The sequence below is a fragment of the Canis lupus genome, chromosome 7 (genome assembly GCF_003254725.2).
Source record: "Canis lupus dingo isolate Sandy chromosome 7, ASM325472v2, whole genome shotgun sequence".
NCBI classification, from domain to species: Eukaryota; Metazoa; Chordata; class Mammalia; order Carnivora; family Canidae; genus Canis; species Canis lupus.
In genome coordinates this window covers 13837618-13855048 of record NC_064249.1, presented here as the reverse complement: position 1 = coordinate 13855048, position 17431 = coordinate 13837618, and the positions used below count along the sequence as shown (strand labels likewise).

The 17431-nt window shown below is 40.2% G+C and overlaps 1 protein-coding gene and 1 pseudogene across 2 annotated transcripts in view; one reads left to right on the top strand and one right to left on the bottom strand.

The window, feature by feature from the left end:
* The window catches only part of XPR1 (xenotropic and polytropic retrovirus receptor 1), a 218199-nt gene extending 202712 nt beyond the window's left edge, over window positions 1-15487 (bottom strand). Inside the window, exon 1 of one of the 2 annotated variants that reach the window (XM_025429964.3) lies at window positions 15199-15487. In XM_025429964.3, coding sequence (XP_025285749.1) covers window positions 15199-15267 — 69 coding nt within the window. In that variant the 5' untranslated portion in view covers window positions 15268-15487. The remainder of the gene's footprint in view (window positions 1-15198) is intronic. The other variant, XM_049112115.1, reaches the window with a different exon arrangement.
* Window positions 187-456, top strand: LOC112648448 (60S ribosomal protein L37a-like; annotated as a pseudogene).
* Window positions 15488-17431: the final 1944 nt, after the last annotated feature.

Genomic DNA, 17431 nt, shown 5'->3' with positions numbered 1-17431 from the left:
AAAAAACCTGGAAGACAGTTTGTAAAAGACAATTTATGTTCAGAATCTACCAATAAGCTTTTTTTGTCATATTCAAGGCCTATCCTTAATTCTCATTCTCACTGACCTATATACAGAGCATGTCACTGCTAATAATCCACTTATCTTTACAACTCTTGACTGTTGTGGGACCTAGTTTGCAGCAACATGGCTAAACGCATCAAGAAGGTCAGAATCGTGGGTAAATACGGGACCCGTTATGGTGCCTCCCTCCAGAAAATGGTGAAGCAGACATAAATTAGCCAGCCCGCCAAGTACACTTGCTCTTTCCTTGGCAAAACCAACATGAAAAGATGAGCTGTGGGCATCTGGCATTGTGGCTCCTGCATGAAAACCGTAGCTGGTGGCGCCTGGACCTATACCACCACTTCTGCTGTCACAGTAAAGTCTGCCATCAGAAGACTGAAGACAAGTTGAAAGACCAGTAGAAGCTCCATTTGAAACACCGCTAGCCTATAATAAATCAGCTAATTTATGTAAAAAAAAAAAAAAAACCCTCTTGACTCTTGTGACAATGTATGTTCCAAGACTTCCTCTATTTGCATCTCTACTTTTCTGCCTAAATATTTTCCCTGAAATGAGTTAATTCTGTATTACTATCTCAATTATGATAATCTTATCTGTTGACACGATTTTTAAAATCCTAGCTCCTTCTTTACACATAGACATTTCACACATAAAATCAAGCCTATTTAAGTTCTAATTTCATGAGTTTACCATCCCCCAAAGTAACTATTCTTTACCAGTTTCCCTAGATTTGAACCTTTACAGTGAATTCTTCCTTCCTTCACCCCTATAAAATGTATAAACACTGAGGCACCGACAAAATAAATCACTGTGCTAAGTACTAGAAAGTGATGCATTCAAAAATGTTTAATAGCGAGTGCCTGGGTGGCTCAGTAGGTTAAGTGTCCAACTCTTAATTTCAGCTCAAGTCATAATCTCAGGGTGTGAGGCCTGCTTGGGATTCTCTCTCACCCTTTGCCCCTCCCCCTTCCTCTTTAAAAAAAAGTGTAATAGTATTACTTTATCTTTACCAATGATAGCTTTATTTTTTTTAAAAAAAGATTTTATTTATTTATTCATGGGAGACACAGAGAGAAAAAGCAAGGCAGAGACACAGGCAGAGGGAGAAGCAGGCTCCACGCAGGGAGCCCAATGCGGGACTTGATGCCAGGTCTCCAGGATCACGCCCAGGGCCGAAGGCGGTGCTAAACCTCTGAGCCACCTGAGCTGCCCAATGATAGCTTTATTTAATTTCAAATATTAATGATAATAAAATGATCCAACTACTATAATATTGTGTATATACATTTGGAAGGAAGATACTAACCTTAATAGAATATTCTGTATTTAACAGGGCAGATTCACAAAATATGCATGAAATTATTATTAATAATTTTTGATACAGGGTTAAAAAAGGCTAGAGCCCTTTCTAGCAAATATCTAATGGCAGTATAATTTGAGATACTTATATTTCAATATTCATATTTCCAGTAAGTATATTTGAGTCAAAAATAAAGGTTTAGGGATCCCTGGGTGCCTCGGCAGTTTGGTGCCTGCCTTCGGCCAGGGGCGTAATCCTGGGGACCCGGGATCGGGTCCCGCGTCAGGCTCCCTGCGTGGACTCTGCTTCTCCCTCTACCTGTGTCTCTGCCTCTCTCTCTGTCTCTCATAAATGAATGAAAAAAATCTTAAAAAAAGAAAGAAAGAAAGAAAGAAAGAAAGAAAGAAAGAAAGAAAGAAAGAAAGAAAGAAAGAAAGAAAGAAAGGTTTATCAGAAGATGTACGAGCTCTGTGATAGAAGTGGTATCTCACCTGCTTATAAACACCTTTGCTACCTATTATAAAAACATTTGAAAAACAAGGGAAAGACTGTATCTCAATTTCATTATCAGTGATTGCATTTGAGTTTACTTACATAAAAGGGCTAAATCTGCACTCACTGACTAAACAAAACAAGAAAACTCTAAACTGATACCAAAATAATTTCTTTCTAGAGCTCTAGCCAATTTCTGTAAGGACAAACATGAACTTTTCTTATTTTCTCCGTTCACTCTTCAACCATACTCTTATGAATCTCTTTTTCAACCCTTAATGACATCTCAGGGGGACCCAAGCCTTTTGGTCAGTTTCTGTTATTTCAAAAAAAAGTTGCTAAATATGGCAGACACTGCCAGATGCTGGATGCTGGCAGGTATCTACTACTCTGCATGACATAGACACAGTAAGCATTAAGTAAATACTATATATTATTACTATCAAATTTAATCAAATCTAAAATGTCACTAAGAGTAACATACATCATTATTTTTTGTGCTTCTAAAAAAAAAACATGTCTGCCAATTAATCTATGACACAGCATTAATTATAAGATGTATCCTGACTTCAGTGTTAAAATATGAGAAAAATACACACTAAAATTGATTAAATAAGCTATTGATCCAAGCCCTCAATATGTTTGGCCATACTGTCTGGTTTTCCTGCCTCTGGGTCTTTGGTTTTGTTCTCTCCAAGCCATCCTCCAAGAACTAAATTATATATCTCACTATGTACTAATTCCTCCCCACTAACCTCTCCTATAAAATTCTTGATGGTTCACACCCAGGAAGTGTTTAAACTCAGAAAGATACTCATCCCTTCACCCCCTGATCCCTTCTAGCCCCCCCTTTCCAACCTTACCCCATCAGTTCTCCAACATATCTACTAAACCAGAGTTCATTAATACACTTATTTTCACCTATTTATGCCTTTGTTTAATATTATTCTATCTGCCTAGATTGCCCCCAGTGCCCTTTTTCCTCTTCACTATGTGATCAAACCTTACTCAATCTCTGGTACCCAGTTCAAATATCACCTCTGTGAGAATTTCAAAGATATCCAGAGCAAAATCAATTGGTATTCTTCTGTAACACAATCACAGTATACTATGATGAGGAAACCCACTCAAGTTATTAGCTCCTCAAGGGCAGGCTCTTATCTTTACTTCTCTAGCCCCTTGCATGATGCTGACAATGTAATACCATATTTAAAAATCCAGGCTCTGAAATAAGACATACCTGTGTTTGAATTCTGGCTTTAATCACTCACTAGGTGATACTCAAAGACTCAGTGTCTTCTTAAAACAAGGATAACGTGGAGCACCTGGGTGGCTCAATGGTTGAGCGTCTGCCTTCAGCTCAGGGCATGATCCCGGGGTCCTGGGATCAAGTCCCACATCAGGCTCCCCAGAGGGAGCCTGCTTCTCCCTGTCTATATCTCTGCCTCTCTCTGTCTCTCTCATGAATAAGAAACAAAATCTTAAAAAAAAAAAAAAACACGATAACAAAACCCACCTTAGAGTTAGAGGATAAGGATTAAATGTAAAATGCCTGACATCAGAAACACTCAGTCAACATTAGCTGGTAGTATTATTATTTCTTTATTATTAAAAATTAAAAAAAAAGGAAGCAGTCATTAATGAATACTTTGTGAACTGATTTAATACATATTCTAGGGCAGCCCCGGTGGCGCAACAGCTTAGCACCACCTGCAGCCCAGGGCGTGATCCTGGAAACCCTGGATGGAGTCCCACGTCAGGCTCTCTGCATGGAGCCTGCTTCTCCCTCTGCCTGTGTCTCTGACTCTGTGTGTGTGTGTGTCTCTATGAATAAATAAATAAAATCTTTAAAAAAAAATACATATTCTAATCTTCTCTAGTCATATATGTCCTGATTTGGCTTGGTAACAAGTAATAAGAGGTCTTAATGGGGAGGGAGGGTTACTCCTCATGTACAGATAACAAATAAACCTAAGTTAATGTTCAAACACAGATATATTACAGAGGAATGGCCAAATGATTTTTCAACTTTCCTGAACCTTGCTCTCATTCCTACCTAACCTCTCAAGCTTTACCATAATTTCTCAGTCCTGTCTCCTCAACTAAGATAGGTTTCTACCAAGACAGGAAAATGGCTAATTTTCTGTAGTTGAGTAAACAATAGTATTCTTAAGGTTTAAGTCTCTTAATTTACTCAGTCTTTTAACTGACACACACAAGAATTATCTTGGGTTGAAAATGTGATCTAATGGATTAGTCAGATAAATGTATTAATGCAGAGTATTTGAATAATCATTAGAACATTTAAATTGACTCCTACAAAGAAAATTAATTCTGAAAATTTAAAACCAAAAAAAAAAATTTACACAGCAGTGACAAGCATCAGCAAGGTACAGCAGTGAGCAACAGGCCAATATTCTTATTCCACGCTCTCCTATCAACTACTTTTAAGACTCTGACCACATAATCTTGGCCTCTCTACTCTCAATTTATTCATCTGTAAAATAGAAGGGTTGATGGGACGCCTGGGTGGCTCAGCAATTGAGTGTCTCCCTTCAGCTCAGGACATGATCCCAGAGTCCTGGGATTGAGTCTCATATCGGGCTCCCTACAAGGAGCCTGCTTCTCCCTCTGCCTATGTCTCTGCCTCTCCCTCTCATGAATAATTAAATAAAATCTTGAAAAAAAAAAAATAGAGGGGTTGAAAAGACTTTCTCAACTCTAAACCCAATTCTAGTATTAGAAATTAAATTTTCGGGCAGCCTGGGTGGCTCAGCGGTTTAGCGCCGCCTTCACCCCAGAGCGGGATCCTGGAGACCACAGATCGAGTCCCGTGTCAAGCTCCCTGCATGGAATGGAGCCTGGTTCTCCCTTTGCCTGTGTCTCTGCCCCCCTCTCTCTCTCTCTCTGTGTCTCTCATGAATAAATAAATTAAAACTTTTTTTTAAAGATTTAATTTATTTATTCATGAGAGACACACACAGAGAGAGAGGGGCAGAGACACAGACAGAGAGAGAAGGCTCCATGCAGGGAGCCCGATGTGGGACTCGATCCCAGGTCTCCAGGATCACGCCCTGGGCCAAAGGCAGGTGCTCAACCACTGGGCCACCCAGGCGTCCCATAAATTAAATCTTTAAAAAAAAAAAGAAATTAAATTTTCATTAGAAAATTGAACTAAAAACTCAAGCTCACTTAAGCTATTTGGTCAAGGGATCCCTGGGTGGCGCAGCGGTTTGGCGCCTGCCTTTGGCCCAGGGCGCGATCCTGGAGACCCCGGATCGAATCCCACATCAGGCTCCCGGTGCATGGAGCCTGCTTCTCCCTCTGCCTGTGTCTCTGCCTCTCTCTCTCTCTCTCTCTCTGTGACTATCATAAATAAATTAAAAAAAAAAAAAATTAAAATTAAAAAAAAAAAAAAAAGCTATTTGGTCATACTTAAGAGTACATGTATGAATTTTACCCCAATTAAAAAAAAAAAAAAACTAAAATAACAGAGAGGGTCTATAATTTAAATAAATAAGGTCTAAGTTACAAGCGACCATGGATTTTCAAAACTACATAATTGTTCCCGACTGATTTTCTTACTATATATAAAATGGTTAAGGACAATTTATTAATAAAAGTATCACAGATAACAGGAGTAATAGTTAAAATCAATAAAGACATTTTCCAAGAAAACCTGAACTGGATAACCATAAAGTGACAAGCTTTAAGGCTTAGTCTCCCTTCCAAAGATACTGTTAAACCAACATTATTTAATACCATTGAGCTTTGATGGAGAAATAATTTTAATAGTAAATATATAGGGACACCCAGGTGGCTCAGCAGCTGAAAGTCTGCCTTTGGCTCAGGGTGTAATCCCAGGATCCAGGATAGAGTCCCACATTGGGCTCCCTGCATTTGATAGGCATTGCTCTATGGACTTTCCATATTTTAATCCCTTTAATCCTCACAAAGTCCTATAAAAGCTATTAGTATCCCTATTTTACAGATAAGGAAACTGAAGCAGAGAGAGGTTAAATGACTTGCCTGAGGTCTCTAAGCTAATTGTGGAGCTGGAATATTAGGCAGTCTGGCTTCAGAGTTTGTTCTCTATGTGCATTATGAACATACTAGCATATGAGGCAAAATAATAAGCAATAAAATGAATCAGAGTAATTGTGTTAACTCAGCCACTAACCATACCAGGTAACTTTGAATCACTTAACCCCTCTAAACCTCATTTCCCATTTAGGTAAAAAAGGGAATTGGGCTAATCTCTGAAATTCCTCAAAAAGTCTAATTAATTCTATGATCTATGATCTAGAAGCCAAACACCACAACTTGGCATAGCAATAGTTATGCCCATTTTTCTTTATCTTCCTCTTTTCACTCTTATCACTAATATCTTATTATCGTTTTCTTATGGCCTCATCTTCATAAGGTCCTCTATTTATCAGTTGCCTATCTAATAATAGTTACACAGAAAACCTTGAGGAAAATATAAATTAACTCTGACCTCCAGACCCCTCTACTACCTCCAAATCATGCAGACTGAGACAGGACTAAAAACAGACCAGTCACTACTTCAACAGGTGCTCAAGAACAGATCAGACCACATCTAACTGTATGTATGTATGTATGTACATACGTATAAATGAATGAATTTATTGATTTATTTTTCATAAGGCAATAGGATGTAGGAATTAAGAGAAGCCTACCCACAATTAGCATATTATTTCCTCAGTGGACCTAAGACTCAGTTTCCCCAGCTATAAGCAGAATCTACCTAAATAGCTTGCTATAAAGAGAAAATGTTTTTAGGGTGCCTGGGTTGCTCAGTAGTGGAGTGTCTGCCTTTGGCTCAGGACCTGATCCCAGAGTCCTGGGATGGAATCCCACATCAGGCTCCCCACAGGGAGCCTGCTTCTCCCTCTGTCTATGTTCTCTCTGTGTGTGTGTGTGTGTGTGTGTGTGTGTGTGTGTCATGAATAAATAAAATCTTAAAAAAAGAGAGAGAGAGAGATAATGTTTTTAAAACTTACCACAGTGCCTAACACTATAAGCACTCAAAAAAATCACAGCTGGGGATCCCTGGGTGACTCAGTGGTTTAGCACCTGCCTTTGGCCCAGGGCGTGATCTTGGGAGTCCCAAGATCAAGTCCCACATCCGGCTCCCTGCATGGAGCCTGCTTCTCCCTCTGCCTGTGTCTCTGCCTCTCTCTCTGTGTCTCTCATGAATAAATAAAATCTTAAAAAAAAAAATCACAGCTGAAAAAAAAAAAATCACAGCTGTTGTTACTGCCCCTGCTATCACCACTGTTATTATTTACAATTCTTATATAAATGCAAGAGCTCCAAAGTATGACAGATCCAATTTCAAATTCTGGCTCTACTACTTACTAGGTGTGTAGCCATGAACAAATTGATTAATCTCTCTAAAATGAAAGTAATAAATCATCTATCTTATGAAGATTAAGTGAGATTAACCTATGGAAAGCAGCTGACATTGGGTTCCTAACTGCTCAATAAATATTAATTCCGTTCTCCTTAATGACAAGCTGACCACATATCTACTAAATTCAATTCAATTCAAAGAAAAGAGAATGGAATTGGGAATCCCAAGGAAGCCGCCTTCACTTTTCCCAAAAAAACATCCTTTGTAGTAGGGGAAATACCAGAGAATTCTGACCCAAGAGATTCCCTTATACCCCTTATGTGCTTCCTAAAACTAGAGAACTCTCTCAGGCCATCTCTGAACTTTCTGAAAGGAGTTCTATGGTCTACGGCAGCAACTCTCAGAAACCCTTTCAAGGAGGGGTCCTGCCTGGCTCAGTTGGAAGAACATGCAACTCTTGATCTTGGGTTGTGAGACTGAACGCTACATTAGGTGTACAGATTAAATAAACTTAAAAAAAATAGAAACCCGGGCAGCCCTGGTGGCTCAGCGGTTTAGCGCCACCTTCAGCCCAGGGTGTGATCCTGGAAACCCGGGATCCAGTCCCACATCAGGCTCCCCGTGTGGAGCCTACTGCTCCCTCTGCCTGTGTCTCTGCCTCTCTGTGTGTGTCTCTCTCATGAATAAACAAATTAAATCTTTAGAAAAAACAAAAAAAAAAAAACAGAAACCCTTTCAGGGAGCCCAAAAGATCCAAACTTTCTTTAATAATAGTACAAAACTTCATTTTTTTCACTCATTTTTTCACAAATAAACAGTGCTTTCCAGAGGCTGCATGAAGTGAGAGAACATGTCTCTAGTAGGTGTGCTACTCCTGTGTTTTACGCATTTCTCAGTTTTAATTTGTAATACAGCATATATCAGGAGGCATTGGAATCCTCAACAATTTTCAAGTTTCAAATGGTCCCAAGACCAAAAAGTTTAAGAACCACTGTTCTAAGGTACAGAAAAAGCCAAGAAAGCACATGGATCACTCTAAATTACAACTTTACCAATTTAGCCTAAATTTAAGTCATAGAATAATCTAAAAACTTCCCACTTTCCTGAATGATTACATTTCAGCCCTTCAATCTTCAAAAAAATCACTTGTTCACCAATTCTTTATGAACAGTCAGTGACAGAAGTAGGTCTAAGGCCTTATCTTCTCATTCTTAATCTATGGTCTTTCTAAATACTGCAGGTCATCCTCAACAAGTATTGACAATAATAAGCGTATTGTCCTCTTGCTATTATATACAGGTTTAAGTTATGCTTACAGCAGGTTAATTATCCTTTCCTCTGGCCTCTAATAAATGAACAATTTTTTTTAAATTTTCTGATCACTCCCTATAGACAAATCACACCTGCATGGTGATGGGAAGAAATCTACTCCTAAAACAAGTTAGATTTAGGTGCGCCTAGGTGGCTCGGTCAGTTAAGTACACAACTTTTGATTTCGGCTCAGGCCCTGATTTCAGGGTTGTGAGATCAAACCTCGCCCAGAGTTGGACTCCCTGCTCAGCAAGGAGTTTTGCCTGAGATTCTCTCCCTCTGCCCCTCCCCTTCCTTTCTCTGTCTCCCTAAAAATAAATAAATATTTTAAAAATAAAAACAAATTAGATTTAAAGGTGTATAACATAAAAAGTTTGAAAAGCTAAGGAGAAATCTTCCACATCATTTACAAAGTGATCCAAATTTATAACAATGCTCCAAGTCCTCCATCTGCAATCTTCCCTTTCTACACCATTTTTAATTCTAAAAACATTGCATTGACTGAAATATAAAACCCAAAACCAAAAACTGTTTTTTTCGGTTTTTAAGATAATGAGAGAGCTAGAATTTCAGGACAAATCTATCAGCCTACAGCAAATAGAACCCCCATAAATATTTTTTGGAATGAATGGATAATTTAAGTCATTTATTCATGAGCTTTGTCATCTTAGCTTCTTTCAGCATTTACTAGGTAACAGGAATATGTGTAAAGGCAAATCATAACCTAGTGAATTCTGACATTCTCTCAATCCCTAAAGCCAGTTCAGTACCAGGCAACCCACAAACCAGCTTAGGTTAATAAGCTGCACAACTTGAGCAAAGTCTTCCAAACCCTTTTTTATACCATATCCCTATCAAATACAAAAACAAAAGCTTATTATGTACCTCCAGTATATGTATATTTATTGATAAATTATAGCCTTCTACAACTGTGTCTCTTATAAAACATTTTTTTAAGTTTTTATTTATTTTGAGAGAGAAAGTACGTACAAGTGGAGGCAGAGTGAGAGAGAGAATCTCAAGCAGACTGCATGCTGAGTGCAGAGCCCAACGTGGGGCTTGATCCAAGAACTCTGAGATCATGAACTGACTGAAACTAAGTCAGACGCTTAACCAACTGAGCCACCTAGATACTCCTAAAACAGAATTTTTTAAAGTTTCTAAAAGTTGAGACAATGATAAAATAATTAATTTTTGTTTCACTTATATTAAAAAATATTTTTAATCTAAGAAATTACCATCAATAACAATATTTCAGAGAACAACATAACTGAAACGCTTTATTATTTTTAAAAGCTGAGTTTAATATTTTGTGATAAAGTATTTCGAAGCTCTACTTCAAACTTCAGGAATTAGTTGATTGTGAAACTTAATAATAATGGTTATAAACTGAAAAACAGACTTCACAAAGGCAGGATACTCTTAATGCATAATATGTGCTTAGGGTGAAGTTCATTGTGGATGACAGTGGATGTAAAATCTTATTTCAAAGGATTATCTTAAGGAATCCTTCTCTCTTTTTCTCAGAAGACCTCCTAACAAGGTCATCAAATTGATCCATTTACTAAATATTAGTAAAATTCTATTTCTTCCTTGTCTTATGAATAAAAATGAATATAACTAGAATAAAAACGAATATAATGAATAGCTCAACTATTATCTTTCTCTTACTCCATGGGAGTTTGGGGTACTCTCCTTTGGGGGCTATGACCCAAATATACTTAAAAACCCTAATCAGCACAACTCAACAGTCTCTCAAATGCTTTCCAGATTAGGACTGGATTTGAAGCCAGGACTAATTTTCCATGGTCACCCCTGGTCAAATAAGATTCTTAGGTTCTTATGATCTGGGCCTTTACCCAAAAGCTGATCCAAAACCAACCTTCAGGGATGGATGGACAAGTATAATCTTTCCAGGATACTCACCCTAACATACATTATTATACGAAGATAATAAGGAATAGTAATAGGTTCCTGCCTTATACAACATCCATTTACTCATTTAAGAAACATCGGTAAATGCCAAGCATCTTATTTACAAGTGTTATCTTAAATATGATATACTGTACTTTCATTTGCAGAAGTGCCTGAAAGAAAAAGTGGTTTGTGCCCCATCGGGTGGCCAAACTGGAAATTTCAAACAAGTTCTAGCAAGACAACTTAACCCTAACGAATCAACATAATACCTTTGGGAAATTGAAGCCTGCAACACAAGTGTTCTCATGGGATAGTTCTATAAATGAAAATCACAATAATGTCAGGGCAATGTTTCCTTACACTTGAAAAAAAGAGATGTATAGCTTGTACAGAATCTCTCCTTTTCCAAATCCTGCGATAAAAAAATTAATCCAGGACTATCACTTTTTATTTATTTAAGTTAAATAAAAGTTTCACTGGGTCAGCTTTCCTTTCACAGATTAAAATCTCCTCAAAATTTTCTGAAAGAACCTTAACCTGAAAAATACGCTATTAATAATAGTCCTAGAAAACAGAGAGGGAGGCAAACCATAAGAGATTCTTAACTACAGGGAACAAACTGAGGGTTGCCATAGGGGAGATTGGTGAGGGGATAGGATAACTGGGTGATGGGCATCAAGGAGAGCACTTGAATTAATAAGCACTAGGTGCTATATGGAATTGATGAATCACTGAATTCTGCCTCTGAAATTAAAAATACAGTATATGTTAATTAAAGTGAATTCCAATTTTTAAAAAATTTAGTAATAGTCCTAAATTTAAGTCTTCTTCATACATCAAACATAATTAAACCATAAAAACATACAGAAATTTGGGATCCCTGGGTGGCTCAGCGGTTTAACGCCTGCCTTCAGCCCAGGGCGTGATCCTGGGGTCCTGGGATCGAGTCCCACATCAGGCTCCCTGCATGGAGCCTGCTTCTCCCTCTGCCTGTTTCCCTGCCTCTCTCTCTCTCTCATGAATAAATATATAAATTAAGAGAAAAAAAAAACATACAGAAATTTAAAGCTAGATGGGTCCTTAGAAAATACAGCCCTGTGAGTTTAGAAACCATCAAGTCCAGTTCTCTCACTTTACAAATGAAGAACCTAAAGCCCAGAAAGAGGAAGTAATTTCATCAGGGTCACATAGCTAGGGCAGCCTGACTCCCAATGCTTACACATCTACGCTCAAGAGACTATCTATCTATAAATGATCCTGGACAAACAACTTAACCTCTTTGGGCCTTTGTTTCCCTGTCTGAAAAAAAAACAAGGAGGCAGCTAATATTTAAATTCCTTTTAAACTCTAAAATCCTGAAATTTAGGGACCTCATTATTCTAGTATCTTACAAAACTACAGTATACACTGAAAAAACCATCTCTAATTCCTCAGAAATCAAAGCAGCACAGGACCCTAGGGATGAAAACACAAGTCAGCAGCCTAAAGCACCAAATATATTTGCTTCTTTTGCTAATATTCTGTAAAATATTAACACAGTCCTACTAGTCTGTGTGGTTGAAACTGGTCTGTTAATTTTGATTAATCAATTACAAAGCTCTAAAATTGCAATCAGTGATTCTAAATTTTTTTTAAGTGCTCTCATAAAGATTTATTGATGTTTTATTTTCTCTGCCAAGATTTACACTCAAATAGATTACTGGAAACAGGGATGGTCTCTGTTCATTTGTGTTTACTCTCTGTAAAAGCTATTCACAAATGTATCAAATATACTTTCTTTGTATGGTTTCTTCCTGTTGCTCTCTTGTGCTTAATTATTCTGCCTATGAAAACTGAGTTTATGAACTCCACAATTTATTGTGGAGAAACTCTAATAATTATTAGGGTATTGATGAGTCACTTTAATAATTTTTAACATTCCAAAACACAAAAACCACCAAAAGTTAAACCGAAAAGCTATGAACCACAATGGACCTTGGAAAGCTCTGGCCCTATATTCTTATCTTATGAAAAAAAGGAAACAGCCCTGAATAGATTGTCCCCAGGGTCTCATGGCTAACATATACAAGAACTAGCATTTGTTGTGTGACCATGTATACACAATAATACAAATAATTATAGAGTTAAAACAAAATCTTCAGTTTCTCTCTAATGCTCTTATTTCAAATAAAATTTAGTATAGTGAAATGACATAAAAACCAAAGAGGCTGAACAGTTTGTAGTGGTTCACAGCACTAGAAAGCACCATAGGCTACACATCAGGGGTAATACTCCAAAATTTCACCATCAGAGCCTGAAAAACAAATTCAACTCTGTTCTACTAGCCGTGTTTCAGGGCATGATCTTCATACATGAGCAACTACATGTTACTGCATTACAAGAAGGTTCTTTTCTCTAGCAACAGCTAAGCTTTTTTAAGATGTCATTTTTCCCCAAAGTTTTTAAGTTGCCAAAATGCCTGGACTCGGAAAACTCCTATTTATGGCCCTTTAAGTATTTTTAAAGGAATAGCACCAGCTCTTGAGAAACAATATACAACACAGACCCCAACCCTTTAAGATGTCTTTAACGGCTTCAATTCACAAAGAAAAGTCCTCCTTATTTATTTTTGCCTACCAAACAATGAGTTTATCTGGGACAGGAGTCATGTAGCAGGGACTCTGCAGAATAAAATTTCAATCATCCGTAATAAATGAATTTTTTAAAGAAACAATTTATAATTGCCCCAGGAAAGACAATCCAGTCACATTCCCTCTGTAACCAACCTAACCAATTAGTGTTAGTGTCCAAACGGAGTGAATGAGGAGTCCCAGAATTACTGTGGTTACTCCAGCCAGAAAGCTGACATTACAAATCAAGAGGTAACTGCATTTTCAAACTAAACCTGATGCTTCCCCTTCCAGCTTCAGATATTCCAAATTAATATAATTCTATGAAACGGTTAAGTGCTGTAATACTTAAAATGAATCACAGCATACAATCAGCCACTATTACTTTTCCCCAAATCAAGCATTCCATACTATATAACAAGTATAAGATGTTGCTTCAGCATGCTGTGTCCTATGCCTCTATGAAGAACTGGCAGTGGTGCTGAAAATTACTACTACAAGATGAAAGACCAATACCCTCCTTTCAATAAAAACCATCATCTGGACTGTAGCCAAGGTTTTAAAACTGACCGAATGTTATTAGAAACAATAAATCAAAAACTCCACAGGCTGAGAAGCTAGTGCCTTATTTCATTCTTACAAAATGTAGCCACAAAAGGCTGTAAGAAAATTAACTGACGAGAAAGCATTAATAATTCTGGGCTTTTCATTTCTAGCAATAATCAAATACTGCATTTTACAAGGTGAATTTATTTTACAATCTTCAAGGTTCTGTTTACCTACACACACACACACACACACACACACACACCCCTTTCCCTGTCTTCTTCAATTATTACAACTCTATGTGAAAAATAAACTTGTTATTGCCTAAACATCCTTATCACTGAACTTAAATAGAAATTAAAAAGAGAATTAAAATATTGCAACTCACAAAATGTAGCTAACCTATCTGTGTTCATATTGATTTTACACTCTTTGTTCCTGCACACACATAGATGTGAATTCCTGGAGGTTACAGAGAAGTCTTTCTTTCTCTATCCAGGAGCTGAATTGCCAGCTACTGAGAATAACCTATTGCAGTTCTTGAAGCTCTTCGGGTATCCTGCCTTCTGAACATATAAAAGGGTTCATTACCTTTACTTTTCCCTATATTAATGTAAGGTTCCTTATCACTATCTATCGAATACTCTCCTGGAGCTGTTATTGCAGAAATTGGGGGACGGGGGACGGGGGGGGGCTGGGGGGGGCGCGGGGAGGGCATATCTGTAATACACAGGTATGTTTAAAAGTAATTGTTTACAACAGTTTCCTCCCAAGCTAACAAAAATCTCAGGAGAGAAAAATCTGAAATTTTCAATGATCTTCTCTTCCCTGCTTCCTCTTCCCCCTTCACTCCATTCCAAAACAAGGGGAGAGTCAAAACCAGAGATGTGATTACTTTGTATACTTCATGCAATCAGTAGAAAGACCAGTCACCGTCTTACCAAAACAGAATAGATGGTTACAAGACGTTTGCCCACGGGAACCACTGCAAAGGTGATATGTACGTTTAAGTCAAGTTTCAACCCTTGTTACGAAGCCTTTGTCAACAGTGGACAAGTGAGGAAGAGCGGAAGGGCTCCGTGGAGAGGGAGAAAATCACTAAAGGGGCTCATCTCCGAAGAGAAGGATCCTCGGGGAGAGGTGAGCAGAAGAAACAAAACCTAACCTTGGCGAGGGGGCGCTCGCCCAGGGCGGGGACGAGAGGTCAGAGCGAGCGGGGAGGCGGGGATTAGCGCCGGGCCGCCGCGACCCCGGCCTGCCCTCCCGCCGCGACCCCCCCACCTGCGGCTCGCCCTCCCACCCCGGTTCCGCAGCCCCGGCCGAGCCGTGCCCTCCCTGCCGGCCCGCCGCCCGCATATCCGTTACCCCGGCGGCAGCGGGGCTGCGGGGGAGGGGAAGGTCAGCGGGGCCCACAGGGGGCCGGCCGCGGCGGGGATGCCGCAGTGGCTCCCCGCGGCGCCGGGGCAAAGTCCGCCCGGGCGCCGAGAGGCAGCAGCGGGAGCGGAAGGCGGCAGCGGAGGTCGGGACTGGCGAGATGGTGGCCCCTCCGAGTCCTCCCACACCCCGGCGGCCGCCGGTACCTCATACTGGATGTATTGCTTCCTCCACTCCGGAGTGATGTGCGCGGAGAGGTGCTCGGCGAACTTCATCCTGCCGTTTCCCCCTCACTCCCACTCGGGTCCAGCAGTTGCGGGCGGCGGCGGCGGCGGCGGCGGCGGCGGCGGCGGCAACAGCGACTCCGACTCCTCCCCACATGGGCCCCGGCGCGGCACGGCGCTGCGCTTCTCTCCTCCTCCGCCGCCGCCGAGGTCTCCTCAGAGCCGCCCTCCCGCCATCTTCCTCCTCCTCTCCATAGCCCCGCCCCGCCCCGCCCTCTAGACGTCATCCCCATGGTAACCGCCTACGCCGCACCGACGAAAGGGGCGGGGCAAGGGGTGGGGCTGGGGCACATTCCTCGAGGCCCCGCCCCTCCTGGGCCGGGCGCGCTGAGGCGCCTCCCCTGACCTCTTCCGTCTGACTCGCGTTGGCCTTCCAGCTGCTCTCTACCGCCTGCCTGGGAAGCGGCCGGGTTGTTATTGCAATTAATATTAATACCGTAGCGAGAATAAGTCGTACAAGACGTTTTATGTTTGCAAAGAATTGTGCAAACAGTTTCTCATTTTGATATTTGTTCTTCATAAAACTCTTGAGGAATGGATCAACTTTAATCCAAATTGAGCGAGTAAAAACAGGCTAAGTAGTTAAGGATCAAACGTATTTAAAGGAATTGTGTTGTACACAATTTGTTGAGCGCTAGGTGCTCAATAAATGCTTGTTGGATTTAATTAAAGACGTCAGTGCCAAAAATTGCATGCTGTTTCTGAATTTCAATGTAATTATCTAGTCCCAGGGCTACCAGAAAGGTCAATAACAACACCTGCACCCAAATCACTACTGGGAGGGGGCATTCTGGGGGGAAGTTAACAAATGGGCCTATGCTGAGCTTCCTGGGGATTCCGGGTGAGGTTGAGAGGGAAACCAATACTGGGAGGAAAGAGAATCCCCTAGGGATACCGTGGCAACCCCACCCCCTAGGGAGACCAGAAATGCATCTGGTGTCCAGACTGAACTGTCCAAGGGAAGCATAGGGAATAGCTAACTCACATAGTTTGGAGCTGCTTTTGAGCGTGGGAATGATTGTCCTAGAGGACCTGATTTGGGACAGAAACCCAGATCCTTCCCTAAGTGAAGGAGCCCTGGATAATATCTGCTAACATTCGTTAAGTACTCAGAGTGTACATTCCAAACACTATTCTAAACCCCTTACGTGTACTTTGTCCTTTAATTCTAACAATTTTGATGAAACCCAAAGAGACCAGGGGACTACTGTGACCAGGACAATATTCTGAGGTATCAATCTTTGCTGTTGACTTTTCTCTCTCTCTCTCTCTCTCTCTCTCCATGTATTTTTCCCTTTTCCCTTCCTCTTAAGTCATGCCAGTAGGGGTTCTGCAATCATTTCCTCTGGAGAGGGATGAGGCATGATGGAAAATAGGCATAGGCTACGAGGCTTTCTGACTCAAAAGCTTCGATGCTGGTGAAAGGGTAGCCACAGTAAGAAGAAGAACAGAAGTGAGGACTCCTCTCACCTCAAGACCATAACTCCTCTCCCCACCATAACAATCCCCTCTCCATTGGAGGTAAACATTCCTAGTAAGGAAACACAATCACAGGGAGGAAATGACGGGATGGTGCACCTAAAATGATGGAACCAGAAGCAGGTGCAAAAGAGTTTGCTGGGCCTTTAGCCAGGTATGGACTAGAATGCCACATTCTTGGCAGCAACTCCTGCTGACCAAGCATCCTGCTCCCAACAGCCATACCTTACTGTCTTAGCTGTGCACAAGATTCTGGATACATGGCCTTGACCCAGGGAAGGAAGGAAATCCTCAATACTAGCTCTATAGCCAACAATTCTTAATTTTTTTCATGCCTGATCCAGAGCCCTGATACTCAGCTAGACATGAAAATCTTCATGTATCTACAGAAGAAGATCTAATGTTTCCTTATTCCTAACATTACTTCAGATAATTCACTGACAGAACCATCAAATACTTAGTATTTATTAAACACCTACTCTCTGCAGAGCACTGTGCTAGATACTATAAATAATAGTCCAAATAGTTTTACTTTGAATCAGAAAAGCCCCTTGCCTTACACTTTCTTTTGTAAATAGGCAAATAACTGTTAATTTAACAAAATTATACTGAGTATTATAATATGCTTGTCATGCCACTTTGGGAATGAAGGACAGTTCAAAAATAAGTAAGACTC